This window comes from Panulirus ornatus, chromosome 56, assembly GCF_036320965.1.
Source record: "Panulirus ornatus isolate Po-2019 chromosome 56, ASM3632096v1, whole genome shotgun sequence".
In the NCBI taxonomy this organism is placed as follows: Eukaryota; Metazoa; Arthropoda; class Malacostraca; order Decapoda; family Palinuridae; genus Panulirus; species Panulirus ornatus.
The window spans coordinates 4,094,399-4,121,120 of NC_092279.1; the positions used below are offsets into that span (position 1 = coordinate 4,094,399).

General features: G+C 38.0%; 1 protein-coding gene and 1 long non-coding RNA gene across 3 annotated transcripts in view; one reads left to right on the forward strand and one right to left on the reverse strand.

Annotated features, from left to right (window-relative positions):
• Positions 1-2,287: 2,287 nt before the first annotated feature.
• Positions 2,288-26,722, reverse strand: part of LOC139765845 (tetraspanin-7-like) — a 62,842-nt gene continuing 38,407 nt past the window's right edge. For both annotated transcript variants that reach the window (XM_071693681.1, XM_071693682.1), the window contains exons 3-7: positions 21,503-21,691; positions 18,233-18,403; positions 16,227-16,358; positions 14,849-14,932; positions 2,288-14,648 (exon numbers count right to left, since the gene is read on the reverse strand). In XM_071693681.1, coding sequence (XP_071549782.1) covers positions 14,580-14,648; positions 14,849-14,932; positions 16,227-16,358; positions 18,233-18,403; positions 21,503-21,691 — 645 coding nt within the window. In that variant the 3' untranslated portion in view covers positions 2,288-14,579. The remainder of the gene's footprint in view (positions 14,649-14,848; positions 14,933-16,226; positions 16,359-18,232; positions 18,404-21,502; positions 21,692-26,722) is intronic.
• LOC139765846 (uncharacterized) overlaps positions 22,963-26,722 on the forward strand; it is a 74,794-nt gene continuing 71,034 nt past the window's right edge. The window contains exons 1-2 of the long non-coding RNA XR_011716740.1: positions 22,963-23,138; positions 23,473-23,568. This is a non-coding gene — a long non-coding RNA (uncharacterized lncRNA). The remainder of the gene's footprint in view (positions 23,139-23,472; positions 23,569-26,722) is intronic.

The window sequence follows — 26,722 nt, forward strand, 5'->3', positions numbered from 1 at the left end:
TTGATTGAGTTAAAAGGAGTAATGAAAGTGACAGGTGGGTGAACAGTCACTTTAGAATGGAATTTGTGTTGGTTTAACATGACTCTCCTCTTTAGAGGTGAATTGGATAGTGAATAATTTTTGAGCAGTGTTTCTTGAGTATATGTATTTGTGATCTATAAGTGAAGGGTTGTTGTTATTTTAGGTTTGAGATACTTCATGTGAAGGGGCCAGGATGGTGAGGGAGGTGTGAATTTTCTTTAACATTGACCAGAGTTGGGTGTTTTGGTTATGTGATTGTTGTGATTCTTTTTGTTAAGGAAGAAATGCCTGTTTGATGTTTGGTTTTCAGTGATTAGGTTGGTGATGGTGTTGCACAGAGTTTTGATTTCTTCCATGGTGTCTGTTAATGATGAGTGGTTTTTCCTGAATATGTTTCTAATCTGCATCTTCTGGGGAGAAGTTTTGGTTATTTTGCTTTCTTGATCCTTGTGGCAAATGTTCTTTTTGCAGACTTGGTTGATGGTGTTGATGAAACATGAGATGTCATGGTCTAGGGATGAGAATTTCGAAGTCAAAGCTTTGGAGCTTGAACTCTATGTACTGTGCAGTTACTAGCTGGTCTGCTGTAGTTACAACATGAAGGAGCTACTCTGTTGTTAATTAACTCTGATGATACTGTTTATGAGTTTCAGCATCCCGCACCTTTAGGTCTTCTCACCTCAACTCTAATTTGCCCCCTTTTCACCTCATGCTGCTTCTTGTACATTTCCCAATGTCTCACACAACTTCCTTGCAGATAACAGTAAAGTACCTCCCTTCTCTTTTTCACTAGCAACTTGACTTCCTCATCCCTCCATTCTTTACCCTGTCTGGCATGTGCCATCCTACCTTCCACATGCTATGCACTTCTCATACACATGTAAGTGCTACTTTCTTAGATACTTTTCATTCTTTGCCCACTCCCCTAGTTTGTTAACTTGCACCTTTTGCCAATATCTCCTATTAAGTTCTTACTTAAGCCTCTTTCCAAGACTCACTCACTTTTGGTACCCTCGTCCTATCCATATCGTTTCCTCTTTTCATAAAGCCATAACAAACTTTCACCCTTACCTCCACCTGGAAGTGATCAGACGTCCCACCACCTGCCTCTCTCAACAAATGTACATTTAAAAGTCTCTCCATTGCCTGCCTATCACTTGTGCATAATCCAATAATTTCCATTGAACTCCAAACCCACTCACCCACATATATATGTCCCTTTATTTAAATCAAGTGTTCGGAATCACCAGTCCTTTTTCAGCACAATTCCACAAGCAGGTCACCATTCTTGTTCAGACTAGGCTATCCATACCCCCAGATATACCTTTAAGTGCCACATCATTCAGTTTTGCATTCAGATTACTAATCATTAATACTCGAATCCATGCGCAAAGCTGCAGACACCCTCACTCACCTTCTCCCATGACTCTCACTTTTATTCCTCACTCTTCATGCTACAAGCTGCATAAGCACTAACAGTCACCCACCTCTCATAATACACTTTCACTTTCACCCATGTTAGTGAGAAGCCCATGTCCTTGCACTGTGTCACACAGTCCCACAATACTTTCTTCAGCAGAACTTCTTCCTTTGCTCTTGCCATCTCGCTAACCCCATACTTTACCCCAGGACAGTTTTGAGCCATTTTTCCCTCACATCAAAAATATCAGGAGTCCTCTCCCCAAACTTGCTATCTATCTTTCCATTCTTCCCATCCATTACATCCACGCACATTCAGACACTTGGGCATGGGCTCTCAAGAAGGATGAGCACTGCTTGCTTGGCTCATTCTTCAGTTCCATTATGAGAAATTGAGAAACATGAAGTTAAGTGAATCTATGTCCTCACTCCTGACCCTGTTGGTCACCTTTCATTACTCGCAGGGAAAGATGAGGGGCAGTATTCTTTCTCACCCACTCTTATAGATGTATAAGGCGTCTGTGCCTTTATCTGTATTACCATTATACCTTTTCATTGTAGCATAACTAAACCTAACCAGTATTAAGAAAGATTAAAAAGATATTGAACTTTTGAAAAATAAAATTAATGAGTTGCACTCCTTTAGTAACATACAGATGCTTAACTTAATGATATCTCATTGCTGGCCTGTTAATCCTGATAATCAAAACTTGCCCTTATTTGTATATACATAGTTTCTCAATGGGCCTCCTGTAGCACTCAGAAAGTCAACCACATCCACCAACCAGGACCACAGTTTAAAAAAAGGTGGTAAAATTGTGTGTTTGTCTTGATAATGAGAGTGATAGAAATTTTTAACTTTATTAACGTATTTGAATACAACAATTAGTCATAATCACAAAGAACAGATGGAAACCTTTCGTACCTTTGTATGAATGGCTGAAAAAAATGCTGTGAATATGAAATGCACATTACTGCAACGTTAGGATCACAAAGAATTTATGTCATTTATATAAAAAAGATTTATACATTTTTTAAGCCTCAATATGCATGTGAAAAGGGCATGTATTCAAAGCCTTGTCTCTCCTTCCATCTGTTCGTACATAATCATGCACATTCTGTATAAGTTCGGATCCTTAGCTCCTACATTGTCAACTAGTTCCAGCCAATTCCCTGGACTGTTGATTATGCTTTATATGTAATATTTTGGTTCTGCAGTTTAAGAGGTTTGATTTGCATAGTTGGGTATTTCCCTCATTCCAAATTAGCTCATAAGTATAACAAACTTGATAATCACAATTATAATGATTCAGTAGTTTACTCCTTCAAACTAATTATTGTGTATTTGATCAGATTGTATAGCTTTACATAATTTGATAATTTTTCTTGAGTGAATGTTTAATCTAAGAGTGTAGTTGAACTTTTCTCTTTCTCCTCAATAACAGAATTTCAGTATTATGAATAAAGTTGTGTAAGAGGAAAGAAAGTAAATGTAAAATCTCTTGTAGAGGAATGTACATCTCATGATAAGAAAATATGTTTTGTAATTTGCATTATAAATCTGTCTGAACTTAGACATTAAATTGATTTCCCATCTGTGATGTTTTGTGTGGTGTTCCAGTAAATTTTGGCTGTTCTGAAGTCTGTCTGACTGATGTAATCTTCTGTTTTAGAAAATGAGGTCTTCAGATGAAACTAGTTTTAAAAAAGTATGGAAGGGTTTTTGATTGAAAATGACCTCATGTATTTTGTATTCCAAGGGGCAAAATACTTTAGGAAGGTAGAGGTGAAGTGCATGATTGTCAGATGTGGTAGGAATGATCCTCACATGTGTTTTTGGAGTTATTTCCATTTGCCATTAGGTATAATTTATGTGGTGTCACATGGTTGGTTTTAACATGAGTGTGCCTCTTACTGCTGCCATTCACATTTATCAGTGCATATAGAATATGCTTTGACATGGATCATGCACACATTAATGTGCTTATGACTGCTACTATTCACCCGCCTCGGTGTTTATCATGTTTATATCATGGTTAGTTCTTACAGTAGAGTGCTGCCACTTGCCTGTCTCCATATATATCATACAAGGGAATGCATATACAAAGGAATGTGATGTGGCTAATTTCCACATTAATGTGTTCATGACTTCTGCTTGATATACATATATCTTTTGGTGAGGCAAAGATTTTCCTCACCTATGATTATGTAGGATTATCACCACTAAACAAAGTGTATGTATCTTTTGTAGCATGAGTATCTCTCACACTAATAGGCCTGAGGCTTTTACCACATATTTGATCGTATTTTGTGGTGTGGCAGGAGTGGTGTTGACAGTTATACACCATGGACATTCAACTGCTTCTCTAATATGATTACCATGTTTAAGTTGTAGTGAGTGGCTTGATGAATACAGTATCATTCAAGGGTGTAAAGAGTAAACAGATTCTTGTTTATTCTGTATGATTGGGCAAAGGCAATTAATGCCTTTTTTTGTGTCCTTTGTTTTGTAAAAGGGGACTCCATATGCTGAAAAGTGATATATGTCCATTACACTATATATCACCACTACATATACTGTTCATTTCCATTAGAATATGAAATTTTTAATACTATTTAAAAGTATTCTTGATACAAGCAGATGTGCTTCTTGAGATGCACAAACCTTATTGGCATACATAAATAGAGGCAACACCATTCCTTTAACTTCTAATTTGCAAATAGCCATGGAGGACATCTTTCAGCTGTCCCATTTATTGGTTTCACCCAATTAATTAGAACTTGATGACTACTTTTCATAAAGCTTTTTTGTGGCAAATAGCACTGTAAGGACACCTTTCACCCCTTCTACTTCTAAATTTTACCCATTTAGTAATAACATACTTGGAGACTTTTGGATGTACTGTATAATCTCTACTTCTACCTCTATAAAATCTAATAAAAATTCTTAACTAAGTACAATATTATATTATTGGTACTTACAACAGTGTTTCTGTGAGTAGTTAAACAGCCTTCAAGAGTACAGTATTTAACCGACAAATTCTACCTCTATGATTGTACGCTTAATTATACCATGGGGTTATTAGAATATTTTGCTTGCCCTGAAGTTATTTACATATGAATATCCTTATTTGCACAGAAAGTGCAAACAGCGAATTAATGAAATATTAATGCCCATCACCCTGTATGGCCTGAACTGGTTCTTCTTTTAGGATCTTGATTATGATTAAATTTGGGTAAATCTCTGTTATAGACTAAAAACAAGGAGCTGACCTTGTAATGTCAAAGATTAAGTTTTTCCTCCTTGAGGCATCGTTGGTTATGGGACATATGCATGATTTGTGTGCATTGAAGTAATTGATCACCAGCAAAGTTATTACTGTGATGAGTAATATAGTTTAGATAGTTTTATTATTCTCTATGTGATTTTATGCTCTTAGGTGTGTGCACAAGAGTGTGCATGTGTACTTATATGTACTTGTGGGAGGAAGCTTTACAATACACTCTTGGAACCCACCTCCTATCCTAGCCTTTCTATCATTTAGGCTTTGGAATTTTCCAGTTTTACTTGCATATCCATCCTATTTGCTTAGCCTGTTGCACCTGTCTGCATTCTGCTACAGATGAAATATCCCTTCGGGTCTCTTCACATTCTTTTCTTATTTAACTCCTTATATTCACTTGTTTTGAGTTTTCTTCTTGTTTCAAAGACTTGTTTTATATAAAGTTTTCATGACGTAATTTGTGTGTAGTTATCATGTCGTCTCTTATCCATTTTTTCCTCTGTGAAACCTGGCAAATTGGAGTCCTCCATTCTCTCTCTGTGTAGAATATTTAACTCATTTCTGGTACTGTTCTTGTTATGTTATTTGGACCCTTTCAAGTAGCTCTGTTCAATTTGCTAAAATGGGAAGATCGGATCTTTGAAGCATATTCCAGCTTAAGCTGAATGCACATTTTTCATATATTTTAAATCTTTCAGTGTCCATGTACTCATGGCACTTTTAACAATAACAAAGATCATAATCCTTTTCTAAAATATTTTTGTGGCAAGTTCAGCTTGATGTCATCTATGTCCCTGTCACTATAAGACTCTTAAGATATCTTCCCCGAATGGTAATGGTCTCAGAACCAAACCCTGTGGCACTTGTCATCTCTACCCATTTGGAAAAGGCTCCTCTGACATGCATCTTTTGTTCCCTCCCACTGAGATGCATTTCTATCCATTACAGGGGTTCCCCCCTTATGCCAGTTTGGTAATCCAGCTTCTTAATCAGTCTCATATGTGGTACAGTGTCAAATGACTTCTGGCAGTCCAGATACAGACAGTCCACTTAGCCTTTCCTTTTGTCCAGGAGTAAGCTCACTCTCTTGTAAGATTTAAAGAGGTTAGCTACACATGACTCCCTTTCCTTAAAACCAGGGCACCCTAAGATGTCTTTTAGGGACCCTTCCACCTTTCAAATTCCCCACTAAATTATGAGATGTTTAAGGGGCCTGGAGGCATGCCCTGGAAAACATTTAAAATTTAGAGCATCTGGGACAGAATTTCCTGATTTTTGAAGGTTGCTATATAACTGATGGAAGTATGGGGTCTCCTGAGCAGTCAAAACCCAATGATCTAAGCATATAGAGCATATAGGAAGGGATAGCCCTGCCTAAAACCATGCTATCTCCTTTTCTTGTCTGTGTCTGTAACTTTTTATTTTGATCGCTGATATGATTATTGGAACTGTACTGTTAATTTGCCCAAAATAGATATATGAAATAGCTTATGATGTTTCTTTGACTTATGAATTATGTTTCAGTGGGACTTCCTTTGTTCCTCCCCTCTTGCTTTGATGTAATAATTCTGGGCTTCTTGTATCTTCAAATGCAGCCTACTTGTCTCATTTGCCTCTTTCATAGTATGGTGTCTTTCTCTCTTTTTCATTATGATTCAAGGACCTTCAGTAACCTGTTTGTCTTATCTAACGATTATTATGTTTTGTATAGTCCCTTCCTCCTCCCATCTTGATAGTATTGGCAGTAGTATGTCCTCTGCCTCGTATTCTATTTGGAACTCGGCATTCTTTTCTGTTACTCAAGTGAAAATTCGCTCCTGATTGAATTAAAGAATAAGTTATCATTCTCCTTCTCCACATTGTTTGATTTTGTAAATTTCTGCTCTTTCATAACTAGCTTCCTCTTTGGTTGACCTGTCTCTGTAATTGGACATGGATCAACCCTTACCTTTTCTTCTATTAACAGTGGTTTCCCCAGGGTTCTGTCCAGTCTCCAGTGCTTTCCCTGCTTTTTATTAATAATATCCTTTTCTCACCACATATTGAAATGTGCTCATGCACTGTTAACACTACATTCTTCACTTCTTTCAAACCAGCTCCATCTTCTCTTTCTTGATCTATGCTTTGTGATGTGAAAACTCATTTTTGCCAGTTATGTTACCACCTGTTAGGCATTATATAATAACTATTTTTGTATTATGGGCTTTCATATGCAGTATAGGGAAACAAAACTGATGAAACCCATTCTAGTGGATCAGCTATATATCATGAAAATCTTCCTGATGCAACCTTTTCCATATACTTGATGGCTATCTTAATAATGGCCAGGAGATAATCAGTAACCCCTACTTTTTAACTAATGTGGATCCTCCCAGTAAGTAGAAGGATTTTAATGTGATATATCCTTTCATCATTTTCATAACCTTTCCATGCTCAGATTTAAATTTTATGAGTCATTTACCTGCCCACTGTTATAGTTTATCTAAATAATTGTTATTTTTTGTACTCTCAAACACTTTTGATTTGACTGTGAGTTTAATATCTCTGTAAAATGTCTAAATAGAATTACATCTCCTCAGGTACATCATAAACACAGATAAAAGAATCACAGTGGGCTTGACATTGACTCATTCGGGAATCATCCCAATACCCTTCTAATAGTCTGAGAAGGCACTACGTACAAGTATTCTCTGTCTCTTCCACTTTAGGGTTTCATGCATCTGTAACAGAGATTTCAGTGTTAAATATGTTAGGGATTAGTCCAAATGCAAACAGTCTCTCCATCCTTTACTCTCCTCAGAAGTATTGCTCAAAAGATTAAGAAGATCTGTAAGACAGCCTCTTCTGTTCAAATCCATATTCTTTGTTACTTATAAATTTGGTACTCTCTTATCATACATCCTTTCTCGGGAGAGTGTAAGTATATATGAATTTCATGCCTGTCAGTTCTGTGCTCTTCGTGATTTTATCTTAGTAATCCTTCTTAAGAGAAATTGCTTTCAGAATGTTCATGTAACTCTTCATTTTGATTCTTTACTAAGTGACACATTGTCTTTGGACCATACATACATTATTTTTCTTGCTCTTTCCTTGGTCTACCACCTCTGATGAATACTGCTCTTAATTACTCCTCATTAGCAAGTTTCTTAGCTTGCTGAAGCTTGATGAGGTACCTCTTGACTCAACTGCTCCATATTGAATGTGGTCCACCTGAATGTCTCCTTGCGTCTTCACTGTACCTACCAGTTCTCTTCTATTCCTTTGTCTCTTGGATGTCATCAACTACATCCATGGGCCTGTGTAGTTTTATGGTATTCACCTTTTTCTTCACTAATCTTTTTTCTCTAGCTGGGATATGGTTTCATTTCAGCCTGAAAAATCATCAGTGATCCATATTTTTCATCCTCTATCTCAGCTCTTGTGTGGCCACTAGTTGGCTAACCCCAGCAGTTGTGATTCATTTATTAACTGTCATACATTCATCCTAAATACTCCATGTTGTCTTGAACCTTCCATCTATTCCACAGGTTTCCCCTGTTTGACACAGTATAATGTCCTTTGTAGCTCCATACCTGCAAGTGATAACTTTTCAAATAAGAAGTCACCTTCACTGAAGCTGTATCATTATTAGAATTATGAAACCTTCACTTAACTTCCCTTGGGGAAGATTAGTTAAGTTTTCAATGTTATAGTGGAAATACACCAGAACTATCGTTTCCTGCCATGTTCCACTACATGGAGAAGACAGTAAGCTAGAAATGGTTCATATGTTCCAACCCATTTGTGTGTACATCAGTGCACACAATGCCCAGTAACTGGACGTAAACAGTAGACCCCAACAACCACATTGTTTCAAAATTAACTTGAAAATGAAGGTGAATCTTGGCTTCTGGTTGGATTTTTAAAAATGTTTCACCTGTTTTTACATTGATAAATCCCACATTTTTCATGATCTTTATGGCCTTGTCCACAGTTGAGTTGCTGTCTTTGTTATTGTAGCTTAAAAAAAAATGCTCCGACTCTTGTTTCACTGGTCTTATTGTATTCTCTGTAGAGTACACTACTATATCAACAATATCCCAGAGTGAGATTTGAACGATCTTAATCTTTTTTTTTTTCATAAAGATTTCAGCTGTTTCTGCCTTCAATCCTTTTCTAACCTTATCTCATTTTTCGGAAAATCCTTCAAAGTCATAATGGCAATCTGAAATTACCTTCCCACGCATCAAAGGACCCTCGCTTAAAAATCTCATCTCCAGGTGAATGCTGGTGCAGCAGGTAATTATCTATTTGTAATTACCTACTTTTACATTATCCAGAGATAGTTTTGCACTCATGGGGCTCCATCTCTTGTGCTTTTTGTACCAATGAAAAGATATAAATCTTTATAAGTTTGTGGCATTCAGTGTCTCCTTGCTTAGACAGTTCCAGCCATCCACTGCCCTTACCAGTATTTCTTTAACACCTTCTTAACCATCCTCTTTTTCAGCTTCTGATTATGGCCTCTGGTGATTCTGATATTGCCTTTGTGATGAACTTCTGACAGGTTAACATCATCTAGTTGCTTTAGGAATTTAACAGCAATTTTCAGATCATCTCTCTCCTGTTTTTTCTTTAAACGTGTGTGTGTGTGTGTGTGTGTGTGTAATTACCTATTTGTACAATATAGGGAGAGATGTGTGTGTAATTAGTGTAATTACCTATTTGTACAATATAGGGAGGGGGTTCTCTTCTTTTGGGGCCTTGTCTCCTTAGCCTATGCCATCAAATAGCCTTTTGCACCTTTGTAAATTGCCAGCATTTACTGCCTCATTGGTTAGTCAATTTCAATAATCTCCCGTAATAACATAAAACCATTACTTCTTACTGGTAGAATGCTTTCTAACTAGCATTTTACTGGGTTTTTATGGCGTCTGCTTATCCTGGTGCTGTATCTCTTGAAGAATTGTTCCTGGTCCATATCGTGTGTGTGTGTTTGTGTTTGTGCATGCTTGCTTGTTTGTTTTTATGTTCCATATAGTTATCTTTAATATTTTTTGGGAAAGAGCTTTTACTTATACTGCTCCATCTCGACATCCCATGGGCTCATAACATTTGCAGTTAATTATATTTTGTTTTGAATTTACCTGTTCATTCCTTAGTTTGATGGAACTTTATACTACTATGTTGCTGAAGAAATATTTGTACACCTCCTGTATAGGATGCTGTTTCCTCTGTTTAGAAAAATGTTCTTACTCCTGCACTGCTCATTCATTGTGGAAAATTTTTCCTTATCATCCTTGATATTGCCACTGACAATGTTGAAAACGGTCATCACAGCTTTTATTCATTTTTTCTAATGTATTGTAAACACTTTTGTTGTATTCATATGATTCATATTGCTCATTTCCGGTACCATTCTTGTTGCATTTCAATGCAAGTAATTTAACATTATGTATCCATAAGTATGGGTACCATACAGCTGGAACAGATAATACATAGATTCTGTTAAACATCTTTTATCCATGTTTTGAATATGTCTCATGGTAGTTAGTTTTCTTGTATAATCTGCCAAATGTGCTTCATTTATGATAAGATAGAAGATTTATCATCAGATCCTTTTCTCTGGAGGAGTCTTCTCGTACAGTTCTTCTCAAATGAAGGACTGCATATTGGTTCATTACTCCACCCCCATTCTCGTTACTTTGCATATGCCGGGATTGCATATCGTCAGTCATTTGTCTGACCACATTATGTGGGTTATCAGATTTCCTTTTAGTTGACCCATCATTGTTCCACTGTTACATTATTGTTAGCTTCATTCCTTCAGAAAGCTTATTTACAGTGATTTAGAACATGAAAGGCCTGAAACAACCTTGCAGCAATCCAGTATTCACTTTCCTCCAGTATGATGACAGTACCCTTGGATGTGTTCTTTCCATTTGTCGTCCTCCATAATGAGAAAAGTCTTTTTAAGTGTACTTCATTCTTCCTTTCAATTAGATAATGTTTTCATCCACCTGGGTAGCCTTAATATTTTTGTATTATTAGATTTCATCAACTAATTTGTAGCTGGGAAATTATCAGAATCTTCTTGACAGTCCAGAAACTTGTTAACCACTCTCCCTTACCTTTCCTGTAAAATGCTGCTCATTTTCAAATATGTCCAGCAAATTTGTGTGCCATAATCTCTGCAAGCAAATAGAAATTGTGCCTTCAGGATGTGCACTGACTTGTCCAAATTATTCTTCAACAGTTTGCTTCTCATGAATTTATGGAATGGCTCTTTGTCTACAACATTTTCATAGTTTTAGTACCCCTTTCATGTATAAGAGTATCCATTTTTCATTGACTTGTATTTGTCCAGTGCTGTCTTGTGTATCACCATGATAGATCATGCTTTGATTTTGTGAGCCAGCACCTTTTTATTGAACTAGCCTTAGTCCCTCATTGTCTGCTTCCATCTTTTATATTTCTGTATGAATGGATGTTGATGTCAGTAAGGTTGCTTATAATACACTGAATGTGTAAGCTTACAAGTCTACTGAGAGTACTTTTGTCCCTCAGCTGTATTTGGAGGAGTGTTAGGAGACTTATATTGCATATCTCAAGAAGGGAAAGACTGGTTTCATGTCCACTAGATGTTACTAAATACATAAGCAAAAATCATTGCTATCCAAAAGTATAGTTATGAGCATACTGTAATCTATTGTATGTTTTATAACAAGGCTCCTAATTTAGTAATGGTTGAGCTAAACTTGTTTCATTCATTTATTTTTAGTCCTCAGTGTTCAGCATTAAGTGCTTGAATAGTTTGTTAAACAGATGACAGTCATGTGATATAATTTCACATCAGGTTAGATGAACTGGAATGTTAATAACTATGGGCACACACTTTGGTATGAAGCTGAGATGCAAACATAGCATAATTTGTACTGGATCTACTTACATATATGGAAATGTACAAGTATCCCATATAAATTATCAGGCATGTTTGTTATATAGTTACCAGAATCACAGATACTTGTGAAGTGTTAATACCATCCATATCTGTAAGATGCACATAATATATACTTCTTAGAAGTGTTAAAGTTTAACCATTGAGGATAAGTTATCAGTTATTATCCTGTTGTTCAGCAGGACTGTCTACAAATTCTTTAATAGAGTGAGAGGGATATTACCCAGGCACAGCTAAATGAAATGAAAGCAGTATAACCATGCCATAATAATCTAACTTCCTTCTGAGGTGGTTGAGATTTTTAATGATTCCGGAGAGAACCATGCAAGAGAAATTATTTGATATATAAAGCTGTACACACACAGTACTCTAACCATCAAGAGGTTAGCTTGACAGTATTTTAGTGATGAATATAAACATTATTTATTGTCCAACAAGGAACTATACATTATTTTTTCAACTGTTATGTTTATATAGATATATGAGGATAAATGCAGTTAGGTATGTCTGAAAAACCCTTCTTAAGGGAAAGAGTTCTACTTACTCCAAACCCATTTAACACAGTTTTTAAAAAATTACCAGCTTTCTTGACCTTAGACGAAATTTAGGTCACAATATTAACAAAGTTATGCAAAGAATATTGTGTTACTGTCAATATCACCATGTAAATACACTGTGCAATGAATATGAAATACACTGATTGTAGTTTTATATATACACTGGATAAATGAAGATCATTAGACATTAAAACTATGATACATGTAATGTGCAGTAGTAACCATCATATCTTGCCCCTTAGACCAAAGAATTAGATATTTCATTGGAAGTATCACCAAATGCGGAGAGCCTGGTTCCTCATGGTAAATCCACATATGTTTTGGTAAGATTTTCTTTCCATAAGATTTACACCACTGTGATAAAGGCACATTATTCAAACCAGAGTTTACTCACCATTCTCTTGCATTTAGCTCAACTTGCATTAGTTTGCTTAGTCTGAGGTCTGTGGGCCCAGACGGTGTAACTTTTAATCATAGTTATTTTTAAATATTCTATTACCAGTCATGGAAGCTTACAATGGCTTTTACTGCGCATTCGAACGTTTGACGGCTTTTGCTGAAACATAAATACTTATGGATAAATACTACAGTGAACACACATGAATGCATATATACGCACATGCATACACACATACTTGAGGATACACCTTTGACTGGTATTTTGGAAAAATATATGATTGACTGTCTGAGCAGTTACGTTTGATCATCTGCTTGGGATAATTTCCCAATGTTGATCAGTTACAAGTGATGAGACTTAACATCGGCTCAGAAGAGGTGACTTGAGGCAAGTTGCTTACAGTCTTTGACATCAGAAGTGATGCAATTGGATAACTAAGAACAAAGAGGTCAAAACAGTTAATTCATGTATGATCAGTCATGACATATGACTAATCACACTTGGCACTCAGGATTTGAGTGACTCATAAAGAGGAGATTCTTGCCAAAATATTCATAGTCAGTGACTCATGAAAAGTAATGTGGGGCAAATAAACTGCAAAAATTGTGAAGTTCACAGTGCAAGAAGTTGCAGTTGACTCAACACATTTTCAAAAATTCACTCTTCATCCTCACCTTGAACTTTAGAGCGGTACAGTAAATTTGGTTTATGTAATACTGTATAGCATTTTGGAAGAATGATTGTATTGTCTTTCTCTTATGTTGTATAATGCCATAATTCATAGACTGGAATGGAGGAATTAGGGAGGTATATTCTGAAGTTCCCATCATTTGTTTATCATTATTAATATAGTCATTCTATTATTGTCTGTGATATAGGCAGAAATTGTAGTAAATGAAATGACCTGTTCTCAGGGGACCGCAGTCGATATTATTATGCTTAAAGGTAGTCTTATTAGGTGAATGGTAGGTTTGCTGAAAAGTAGTAATTGTAGTGAACACAACAGGGCATATATAGTGACCGTAACTACTTGTGATAAGAGCAGTGGTCAGTCACTGTTACAGCAACCAGTAGCAGTCACAGATGCGAGTAATCATATTTGAAAAAGCAGCATTAGATATTTTATCTTTGGTGAGAAGGGAAAAAATCTCATGATATAGTACATCTGAGTAGTAGAAATTTGTTAAGATTGTAGAATATGAAAGCTTGCCTACGTGGTTGGCCCCTTTGGAGTATTTTGCTTGCTACTAGAGCTGCAGTTTTTTTATGGAAGTTCAGTTTGGGATCTGTCTTATGTAATGAATGTTACTGTTGTTTCAAGGAAACAAACTGTTTATTTTGTGTTCAAGATTATATAAATATCTATTCTGTACCAGTAACACCTGAATTCTCTGAAGAGACACTGGTTTGTATTTAGCAAGTAACTTTGTTTTTGTGGGTTAGTCATATCCCCCTTTTCTTGTATACTCTGTCCTGCTCTCCCTCCTAACATCCCACTACTTCTTTTCCTGTATTCCTAAATTTCTCTCATTTACATTCCATTCTCCACACCATCACACCCCATACTCTTCTGCTCCTTTACCCCACTCCCCACATATACACCTACCAGTACATCCCACTTCCATTACCTATATCACATGCCCATGATTTGTTTCTTACTCCTTACTCTCAACACCTTTTGAGAGAACTTAAAAGATGAACACAAATCTTGAAGCTTTGGAGATGGGCGCCCCGCTCACCCAAAGTAGTCTTGAAACTTGTCTTCAGAGTGGTTGAAGAACCTAAACGTGGAAGGAAGTCTCAGGTGGGTTTGGCCTGGGAGTAGGTCGAGGCAGTGACCGAGCCCCACCTGACAGACTCCTACCAATGGTGGCATGAGCTACAGGTCGTGATGGGTGGGTGTAAGCATGGGCATACTGTTGGTCAGTGGATGCCGGAAGTGGGCGGGGGAGCGGGGCGCGACCTCAGACCTGTTCATATTTAGCCCTATTGATGTTGCGGGCAAGGCAGCAGGCCAGTATCACACCCACAAACTGTTGAAATGGGGAGCAACTTTGTTACCAGATATAGTAAAATTGTTGTTAAGAGAAAAAGTCAGAGATCACAAACTGCCTAACATTTTATGACTATGGGAAGAACACAAATTTCTGAATGTAAAGATAACAATTATCACATAAACATAAAGAATCCCTCAGGTCATGGATTCTCAAAGGAACTTGGTTTGCAGACTAACCTGGAAACTTGCGAAACTTAGGGAACTTATGAGGATTACTCCGGTGCTGGACTCCAAGAAGTGTACTACTATAGAGTAGCAGCCCTGCGGAATATGGGTATTGTTATGCTAGTCATATAGTGATAAACATATATTACAATTCCAGTGGAGTTTTAGTATCTCAGGAAGGGGAGGTCAGCACCATTATTTTAAGCTGTGTTACAATTATACAAGTCCCAGTGAAGTTTTAGTATTTCAGGAAGGGGAGGTCAGTACCATTAATTGTAAGCTGTGTTACAATTATACAAGTCCCAGTGAAGGTGACTCCTTGCTCACTGTGTAACTACATGCAGTTACAGTAGTACACTAATACCTGCCTCAGAAATATCTTAATATGGGACTTCCACAATCTTCCACAATACTCACAAAGTCAGCCACATCCACTGGGCAGGGTCACAGGTCATAAATTGTAGTTATGTTGAGTGTTTTTCTTTGTGGGGTTGGCACAGGACAATTGAGGAGTCAATATTTAGTATCTTCAATGTATATATTGCATATTGGGTATGATGGATCTTGTGTTATGCAGAAGTGGTAGTAGTAATGCTGCATAGATGTATGTTGGCTCAAATGCAGAAGAGAAAGCATATGGGAAGTGTGCTGTCAGATGTATGTCTGATAGGGTGGGTTGTTCATTGTTTATTGAGTCATAATGGTGTATATGTGTTTTGTTAGCATTATGTTTATTGGGAAGAGGTGGGGGATCTGTGAGTGCAAGTTCCTTGAGTGAGAAGTGCGGGTGTATGTTGTTTGTTTTTACAGTATTTTGGGGTTGGTTGTTGGTCATGGTATGGTTTGGGTGGGAAGGGTCAAGTGCTGTTGTGTAGAACTGGATGCTGAGTATACTGAAGTTAGTTCGTACTGGAAGTATTTTTTGTTTTGTTGTGCAGGTGTTGAGGCTTTGTGGATTTTAGGCAACCAGTGATTGATCTGCAAGCCTTGTTTTGTGCTGTTTTGGGTTAGGTGGGGCTGTTACAGGCATCTGAGAGAGTTACAAACAGCTTAGGGAATTTGAACCGCATATGGTCATTGATATTATGTAGGCCTGTATATGTATGAGCATAATGAAAAGTGAGTGGAGTTATTTCAAAGAACATCTAATGCTGTTACACTACAATAATGAGGTAGGCACTTTGATTATGGAGATCAAATCAGGTGCATAGATGGTTCATGCATCAATGAGGCTTGCCATTAAATGAGGGACACTTTTGGTTTAAATGATGCATAGTAAACAAAATGGTATACAACAAATTCCAGATGGACAGTGTAAAAACTACCCTATATCCATTAGGATGAAAGTATGAGTGGCAAAAGGCTAGATGGTAAAAGCTTCTATCCTTACCTGAGGATATAGAGCCACACAGACATTGTCCTGAAGTTCCTTGCAGCAGGAGTCTGGGTACGGTGGATCATGGCTCTGGCCATAGGGCATGGCCACCCAGTCACTTGCATTCTGAATACCACAACACTGAAGCTGAAATATTTAACATTCTTAGCATGCTCGGTATTCTGGCCTTATGGCAAATGAATAAAATGTGATAGTGGTAAAAAAGAAAAGGCGACAGGTGTTTTTCACAGATAAGTGTAAGAAATATTGTACCTTCTGAAGACTTTGAAAAGTAAAATGTGGACATATAGGAAAACTGTAGACTGTGGGAAGTAGAGGTACTTGAGAGTGATGTAGGAAGTGAGGGGAGCAGGAAGTGTTGGTGTAAAGAAAATGAGGGCAGAAAAAAATTGACACATTGGGGAACAGAGTTTCAGAAACTTTTGGTATGAAAATAAAAGTGAGGAGGGTGAAGTACAGGTGCGGAAATGGTGAAAATTAAAGTGAAAATATGGAAAATTGGTAGAGTAAGAAAGCAAAAGCTTGGGTAAATGACAGCATTGGGAAAGTGGACACACATAAGGAAGTAGGGTGAGTGAAAGTGTTGGCATCTTAAGTTAGGAATATGGGAATGTAGAGAAATGGAACAGTAAGATATAGGAAATTATTGAGGAAAAGGAACATGGAATTATGTATAATTTTGAGGGATGAAAAAGTGGAAGTATGGGAAAGTGAGGATATGGGAAAATGGAGTTATGGGGAAACAAGGGAATTGAGAGGGAAAGCGTTTTGGAAAGAAATGGTTTAGGAGAATAAGCTTCAGAGAATTTAAAGTACAAGTGACTGAATATCAAGAAAGTGAGGGGTTTGAGTAGATAAAGTAGATAAAGTGTTGGCATCTTAAGTTAGGAATATGGGAATGTAGAGAAATGGAACGGTAAGATATAGGAAATTATTGAGGAAAAGGAACATGGAATTATGTATAATTTTGAGGGATGAAAAAGTGGAAGTATGGGAAAGTGAGGATATGGGAAAATGGAGTTATGGGGAAACAAGGGAATTGAGAGGGAAAGCGTTTTGGAAAGAAATGGTTTAGGAGAATAAGCTTCAGAGAATTTAAAGTACAAGTGACTGAATATCAAGAAAGTTAGGGGGTTTGAGTAGATAAAGCATTGGGAAGGTGGTGACATAGGGAAGTTGGATTATGAAATATTTGACAGTTGGGAAAAAGAAGGGATGGGAAAGTGAACATAAGAGAAACTGGGTTGGTTAGAGTGGAGGTATGGGGAAGTGTAGACAGTGATTGAATTGTAAAATTTTAACAAAGGAGATGCCATCCCGTTGTTTAGACAAGTAAGGATGATAACTTGATTTGGAGTTAACAGGGTCTGGGAAAATGGAATTTGGGGATATGGAAACATGGAAAGTAATTACTTAGCAGATTGATTTGGCTGTTAGAGTCCAGAGTTTGGAGCCAGATATGAGACCTTAAGAATGACCTATGAGGTTTCAGTATAGATGTTTTATAAGGTGATCTTGGTAGTGATCATCTTGATAGTTTGGAAGATCCCAAGGCCTGGATCCCCTGACCTATTCTGTGAAGGTTCAGTCTCATCTGATCTTATAAAGGAAAATGCTATTAAATGGAGGAGAATGATGTGTGGGTTTAGTTGCATTGAGAATGTCTACCTAATATGTATGAATTGACCCATTTAGAATTTTGCTATGTATATCTTTCTGTACATCATTTTTACCTGGTTGGTGCTTTTCAGAAAACCTCAGAGGTGAAGAAAGTTATGTCTACAGTTTAGATTATTTTTCAATTGATGCCACGTATCAAAAAGAATGGGAGAGGAAGCTGATCTTACTATTTAGATAGGCAATGTCAGTGTTTAGACTAACAATTTGACCTTTGCTAAACTGACTGCCAAGTACTGGTCTGTCTGACCGTATTTTACAACATTCAGCCTGGAGATCATACATGTACTTAGAACCTCAAAGTGTTTCGAATGTAACATTACCATATTCTGGAGGTTGTCGACGGCACTGGTCATGGTAGGGGATCGTTCGTACTCTGTGAAGGCCCGAGTGAGTCCATCTTCATAACCAGTTTTCAGGTGCTTCCTATAGGCCCAGGTGCTCACTCCAGACCCTACCATGATGACGAAGATCACCAGGAGGAAGGCTGCATACTGGTAAAAGGACAAAACATCAGCAGGGGAATGAGGTCTGGCTTGTGTAGAGTAAAGGAGCATTTTGTTGGAAGAAATTACCGAAATAGCAATGATAAGAGCATAATAAGAAAAGACCTTTTGCTGACATAAAGAGCAGACTCCAAGAGTATTCCAAAAGAGTTTATGACATTAGCAGACCAGTAAGTAGAAGCCACAGCAGCCCAGTACAAGAAGAGCTAAATTTCTAAGAACAAGTCACAATACCAAACTTTTGAAATTATATCGTATGACCTAATTGAATAAGCATTTTGCTGGAGCAGAATATGTGTACAAATAAATAGAAACAGTTAAAGTGGGGCACAGGATTACACAGCAAGATCAGACAAGAGTAGATCATATGACAAGAGACAAATGATGGAAATTACGTAGATAAACTAGAAGAACAAAGTCCAAAACTAGGGCATGCAGTCATGGCATATGAGGATATCAAAGGAGTATATTACTGCAGTAGGCCATCACAGCAATATTCAAAAGCAAAGCCCAAAGGAAGGATGCCTGAATGAGCCATGGAACAACACTGCAAAAGTAACTTTAAAGACATTGTAGATCTAAAACATTAAAGGAGGAGACTCCAAGAAATACATGACTAGATGACATGAAGACCGTATAGATATGAAAAGTGCTGAATATACATTGTTTTAGCCATCTTGACTTATGAGTGTTTTAACTGGCATTCAATCATATGAAGGGGTGATAGAAGATTACCACCTAAGCTCTGTGTAGTGTTAAGTGAAATGTGCCATGGGAACAGTCCATTTAAGATTAGGTTACTGGTGGTATGGATATTCAAGTTGTACGACATTTAAACATTCACAGGAGTGCTGGTCTGGTGCCCAAGAATGGCCATCCTTAATAAGATATTACAATAATGAAAGTAGTGGTTAGAAATAGTGAAAGAAATTATAAATCAACTGAATTTGAGCCATTATTGAACACTGTCAGAAATCATTAGTCACCAAGGAAGTCCAAGTTAGTTAATGCCATATTTCAGAGGTATACCAGTGTTAAAAGCATAGAGGAAGATTTACACATACATGTTATCAACTGAATCAACTGAATCAACTGAATTTGAGCCATTATTGAACACTGTCAGAAATCATTAGTCACCAAGGAAGTCCAAGTTAGTTAATGCCATATTTCAGAGGTATACCAGTGTTAAAAGCATAGAGGAAGATTTACACATACATGTTGTGTCTTTAAGTTAAAAGTTTGTTGAATATACATGTAACAAGCCTGTCAACTTATGGACATGATGTTAAGGGTGGTCCAGACTCCAAAGGTATGCACCCTGGAATCTTTTATTGTAATGGTGTCTATAAAGCAATGGATTTTTGTTAATGTTAAAACCAAGTATTGCCTGTTACCCATCACTAACTGTAGGAAGAAAATGATTGCATATGCAAAGGCCCAACTGTCAGCTTATATTTTCTTGGATTCAGATACACTTCATTGTATGGCCATATTTTGTCTGTTCTTTAGTGCACTTCAGGTTTCACTACACCTTACTATATATCATTGACGTAAAGCTTACAAATATCTTGGCTTAAACAATAATCTGACCAGCATAATACTTCTGAGTATGTTTGACATTCTTAATTCTCCTTTAAATTTCTGAAACAAATTTTTTTTTTTTTTCTTTTTTTTTTTATACTTTGTCGCTGTCTCCCGCGTTTGCAAGGTAGCGCAAGGAAACAGACAAAAGAAATGGCCCAACCCCCCCCCATACACATGTACATACACACGTCCACGCACGCAAACATACATACCTACACAGCTTTCCATGGTTTACCCCAGACGCTTCACATGCCTTGATTCAATCCACTGACAGCACGTCAACCCCTGTATACCACATCGCTCCAATTCACTCTATTCCTTGCCCTCCTTTCACCCTCCTGCATGTTCAGGCCCCGATCACACAAAATCTTTTTCACTCCATCTTTCCACCTCCAATTTGGTCTCCCTCTTCTCCTCGTTCCCTCCACCTCCGACACATATATCCTCTTGGTCAATCTATCCTCACTCATTCTCTCCATGTGCCCAAACCATTTCAAAACACCCTCTTCTGCTCTCTCAACCACGCTCTTTTTATTTCCACACATCTCTCTTACCCTTACGTTACTTACTCGATCAAACCACCTTACACCACACATTTTCCTCAAACATCTCATTTCCAGCACGTCCATCCTCCTGCGCACAACTCTATCCATAGCCCACGCCTCGCAACCATACAACATTGTTGGAACCACTATTCCTTCAAACATACCCATTTTTGCTTTCCGAGATAATGTTCTCGACTTCCACACATTTTTCAAGGCTCCCAAAATTTTCGCCCCCTCCCCCACCCTATGATCCACTTCCGCTTCCATGGTTCCATCCGCTGACAGATCCACTCCCAGATATCTAAAACACTTCACTTCCTCCAGTTTTTCTCCATTCAAACTCACCTCCCAATTGACTTGACCCTCAACCCTACTGTACCTAATAACCTTGCTCTTATTCACATTTACTCTTAACTTTCTTCTTCCACACACTTTACCAAACTCAGTCACCAGCTTCTGCAGTTTCTCACATGAATCAGCCACCAGCGCTGTATCATCAGCGAACAACAACTGACTCACTTCCCAAGCTCTCTCATCCCCAACAGACTTCATACTTGCCCCTCTTTCCAGGACTCTTGCATTTACCTCCCTAACAACCCCATCCATAAACAAATTGAACAACCATGGAGACATCACACACCCCTGCCGCAAACCTACAAATTAAAACCATTAAAATTAGTGGTAAAAATGATTACTTATGATACAGTCTTTTAGTCCAGAGTTAAGGAGTGTCTGCATTTAACATGTGTTCTTTCCTACTCAGCAAATGGTAGAACCTTGGTTTGTGGCATTCCAAAATCCCAGAGGTTTATTCAAGCCTACTTCTGTCGCATTCCAGCTTGAATTATATTGTACTTCAGCCTATGAGTATCCTGTTCCATGCTATATAATTAACAACGCTTGATTTGTTCATTATAACATGGAGACCAGACACTCCATTTGGAGATTATTCACTCACAATGTAGAGGAGAACAGGTTGGCCCTTGGCAGTGCAGCAGCAGGCGAGGAGCCCAAGCAGAAGCATCAGGCTCCCCGTGGCGACCAGGACGTACGGCGCCGTGGCAGAGAACTCGGCCGACACCTCCACATACTTGTACACCTCCACCTTCACTAGGATACCTGCAGCTAGCACCACTGCTCCCATCACCTGCGGCAGAGAAGAGGTTATTGTCGAGGGGCAGAGAAGGAAGAGATGACGTGTGGGGGTTGTACGAGTGCAGGGGACGTGTTGAATGTGGAGGTTCTGTGGTTTGGAAAGGGATTTTGCGTTTGAGGTTATGTATATAGCAGTATATAGAGCCAATATAGGAAATGGATAACATATACTATCCTTCAATGAGGTTACATATTGCAGGAATTGAGGATCTTGATTTCTGTTGACATTAGAAAATGGATGAATGATTTGTCATCTTGAATTAGTTTGATGTTTTGGCATAACATTACGGTAGCATGTTCATGTTTTATTACTGATTTATTGTTCTTGATAATTCTTTCAATCTTGTTTTAGAGATGTGGGGGTTTGTTTTGAGTCCCACTGTGGAAGGATTAGTTTGGGTTGCCCACATATCTGATCCAATAACTTTGTAACGACCTAATATGACTCAAATTTATGCATTTTTATTTTTATGACCTAGTAGATATGTTCGCTGACGTTTCGTGAGATGAAATCAAATTTGTGTGTACATTTCGTAGTGATGTAAGCATGACTACGCTTACGTTTCTTACTTATAATGCCGACATTACGTATCGTAAAAAAGAAATGGTTGAACCGGTTATATTGGGTGTTTATTACTTCATCTTTGGCAAGTGAGTTCTCTTCCCAACAGAAATCATGCCAGAGGTCATTTTTGTCTACTTTTATTGATATCTATTTAGTGTTCTGATGTTATGTTGGTGTCATATCTTTGCAGGATCTCAGATTTATCTTAATATTCCTAATTTGACGTTTGATATATTTTGTTTCTCTGTACTTGTATACCAGTTCCTCACATCCATCTTTGACAACATTGCTGCTTATGCCAGTAACATCTTATAGATGGCATTTCGTAAGGTGTTCTTCGTAATGCCATTTTCAGTCTGTTCCTTCAGTATGATAGTGTCTGACTATGTTATATCTGTGTTTTGAAGTAGAATTCTGTCTCTCTTGCTTTATAATGGTATCATCTTTTGTAAGTTGAAAATTGCGCCAAAAATTTTTAAACATACAACGATTAAGGGTTTTGACACTTGCTATATTTTGGGGAGTCTATATTTAACTGTATATCTAACGACTACGCATTATTTTTCTTAACATTTTCTTCAACATTTACCAATTTTCGTCATGGTTTATGATCTTATGACGTGAATCCATCATCATGCCTCTGTGTTTATCATACGTTCAGGTTATTCAAAGTGATATTGGTAGTGTCGTAACGCTGGCAGTGCCTTGACGCCATTGGAGGTCAAAGTGTTTACCATTTTCTTTTTTTTTCCTGTCACCTCCTTGCAAATTACAGTGACGGGCAGACGCCCTGTCTGGTATCTAGAGAGGAGAAAGAGACCTAGATTAAGTCTCCTTCCTTACAGGGAGAGAGAGAGACTGCAGTTAGCGGCAGGTAAATATGGACGATGGTGGAGAGTGGAACAAGGTTGTTTTGATGGATCGTGCATGGCAGATGGGTTTTTATTTTTTTTAATGGGCAGTGTGGAGGAGAGTCATATTTTGGGACGATGGGTGTCACTGTGTATATTGGGGAAGGGTTGTGTTGTGTAGCCAGTCATGTCAGATTGCTGTGTGTACTTAGAAACAGCGAGAGAAAATATCTATCGAAGTGAGGTCTATCTATCGAAGTATAGTTTGGGATTTGATTAGTATAGGATGGGCGGGCAGCTCATTTAAGTCATATTTAGAGACTTTAAAAAAAATTAAACGTGTTTTTATGGTTTCAGGTGCAGGGAAATGGCTAAGACCGGTGCCCATCATAGCTCCCTACCATGGCCCGTACAGATGAAGACCAAAGAGACCAACATCACTTTAATTATGAGGTGAGCTACATTGAAGGGTTCGTTGTTAGGTCATTCACAAACTCAGTAAGGTAATAAGAAGACCAATATATATTGACACGAGCTACGTTGAAGGGTTCGTTGTTAGGTCATTCACAAATTCAGTAAGGTAATAAGAAGACCAATATATAATGACACGAGCTACGTTGAAGGGTTCGTTGTTAGGTCATTCACAAACTCAGTAAGGTAATAAGAAGACCAATATATATTGACACGAGCTACGTTGAAGGGTTCGTTGTTAGGTCATTCACAAACTCAGTAAGGTAATAAGAAGACCAATATATAATGAAACGAGCTACGTTGAAGGGTTCGTTGTTAGGTCATTCACAAACTCAGTAAGGTAATCAGAAGACCAATATATAGTGACACTGGTAAAAAAAAAGATGCAGGTGATACATCATAAATCAAGTGGATCACGAAAGTAGAGATGGAGAGTTTTGTCTGTATTTTTCTGTCTATATCTGTCTATATTTTCCATCATGAAAATCGTATTGGAAGATGATGCATTGATGTCTCTCTTGTGGCCAATGGTCATCAAGAGGTAATTAGTATTGTCATTTTCATTTTTGTGGCCTATGGATGGTCATCAAGAGGTAATTAGTATTGTCATTTTCATTTTTGTGGCCTGTGGATGGTCACTAAGACATAATTAGTATTGTCATTTTCATTTTTGTGGCCTATGGATGGTGATCAAGAGGTAATTAGTATTGTCATTTTCATTTTTGTGGCCTATGGATGGTCATTGACATAATTAGTATTGTCATTTTTATTTTTGTGGCCAATGGATGGTCTTGAACACTAAGAGAACGTGTTCGAATTATCTTGAACACCAAGAGAACGTGTTCGAATTATCTTGAACACCAAGAGAACGTGTTCGAATTATCTTGAAGAGAACGTGTTCGAATTATCTTGAAGAGAACGTGTTCGAAGTATCTTGAACACCAAGAGAACGTGTTCGAATTATCTTGAGCACCAAGAGAAGGTGTTCGAATTATCTTGAACACCAAGAGAACGTGTTCGAATTATCTTGAACACCAAGAGAACGTGTTCGAATTATCTTGAAGAGAACGTGTTCGAATTATCTTGAGCACCAAGAGAACGTGTTCGAATCATCTTGAAGAACACCAGCAGAACGTGTTCAAGATTATCTGGGTTCGTGGGTTATCATTTTTCTCTTGGCCTTTAAGAACCCCGACTTCATGTTGATAGGCCTACGTATAGCGTCCAAAAGGAACCAACCACCCATTCTACCACCATTGTTGTCATGGTTAATGCTGTTCTCATTGCCAACATCGCCACGGCCTTGTTATTGCTGTCGCCACTTTTCCCCCGGAAGACAAGTGCGTATATCCCCTTCAAACTTAAGCTTACCAGGTCACAACCATGCGGAAACCAGGCAGCGTATTTCGACCTCTGACCTTTATTTTGCCCTAAGGTCACTTGAGATAATTAGAGGTGAGAACTACACTCGTGATTGTGACGCCATTTATATGATTATGGTTGGACGTACAGTTGCGCAACTGTTCTCGGCATCGGTTCGAATCTTTGGCTGCGGTTGCCGGTCCGCAGTCAACCCAGCTGTTCATCCTCCCAAGGGCATTGGTCGATAAATTGGATACCTAAAAGTAGCATAGACTATGGAATATATATATATATATATATATATATATATATATATATATATATATATATATATATATATTGGAAGGAATCACAGTTTTGTGCGATCAAGACATTCCTATGAGTCCACGGGGAAAATGAAACACGATAGGTTCACCAAGTGTACTTTCGTGTAATAATCACATCATCAGGGGAGACACAAGAGAGAAATATAACAGTCAGTTGATATATTTCTCTCTTGTGTCTCCCCCGATGGTATGATTATGACACGAAAGTGCACTTGGGAACTTATCGTGTTTCATTTTCCCCGTGGACTCATAGGAATATATATATATATATATATATATATATATATATATATATATATATATATATATATATATATATATATATATATATATATTTGTCCTTTTTTTTTTTTCCAAAAGAAGGAACAGAGAAGAGGGCCAGGTGAGGATATTCCCTCAAAGACCCAGTCCTCTGTTCTTAACGCTACCTCGCTATCGCGGGAAATGGCGAATAGTATGAAAGAAAAGAAGAATATTTGTCCTTGCGGGAATGTTGCATTGCACAGGGCTTAACCATATAATCTTATTATCTGTACACAAAGGCTTGTAAACAGAGCACAGCGAAGGATTACAGTGGGCTGCAACGCCCGAATACAAAAGGAATAAAAAGAACAATGAATTTACGGCTTTGCATTTCCACACGTACCACAACAACGAATTTACAGCTTTTAATTTTCCCCCCCAAACCCTCGTGTTTCGTCATTCACATCACTTTAGGTAAGCCAAGGGCCATACGTTCGCTAGGCTATACCTGGAGAGAGAGTTATTTTTTCCCTCCCCCCTCACGACATAATTTAGTGTTCTCCAATTTCCCGTGTTATGTCCTCTGGTTTTGCAGTTCGTTAGGATTGTGTGTGACTTGGTACCACAGTCCCCCCGGCTCCAGTGAATTATTTAGAGACATGTTATCTCGTGGGCAGCTAAGAGAAACTCTCCTCCTCAACTCCAGTAATTAATTGCTTATTTCTGGCGCCATTTTTTTTTCCCCCGCTGTGTTTTCGTTGGATATTATGCCATAGTTGCGCGTGTGTCTCTTGTGAATTGACGTACAAGTTCTAGCTATATGTGGACATGTCATGAAATTATTGTAGAGCATTTTAACGTATATGTGTTGTGTCATGTGAACGTAGTGTCAGGTGTGTGTGTGTGTGTGTGTGTGTGTGCTCGTATTAAATGGCCGAGACTTCTCTCGTCTCTGGCAACTGGGGCAAGAATTCCAGCTGTAGACATTGACCATCTCGAAGTGTCAACAAAACTCAACCTAGACGCCATTACAGTAAGCAAAGCAGTCCTCTGGTCTGGCTTGGGATCTGTCTGCGCCAAGTCTTGCGTGGTGGCAGAAATGGGGACTGATGTTATCCTACCGGCCTGGTACTTTCTTTTTTTTAAAAACTTTCGTAAAGATTATAATTTTCCCCCCCGTCTTCTGTCGTCGAGCGCTGTGTTCA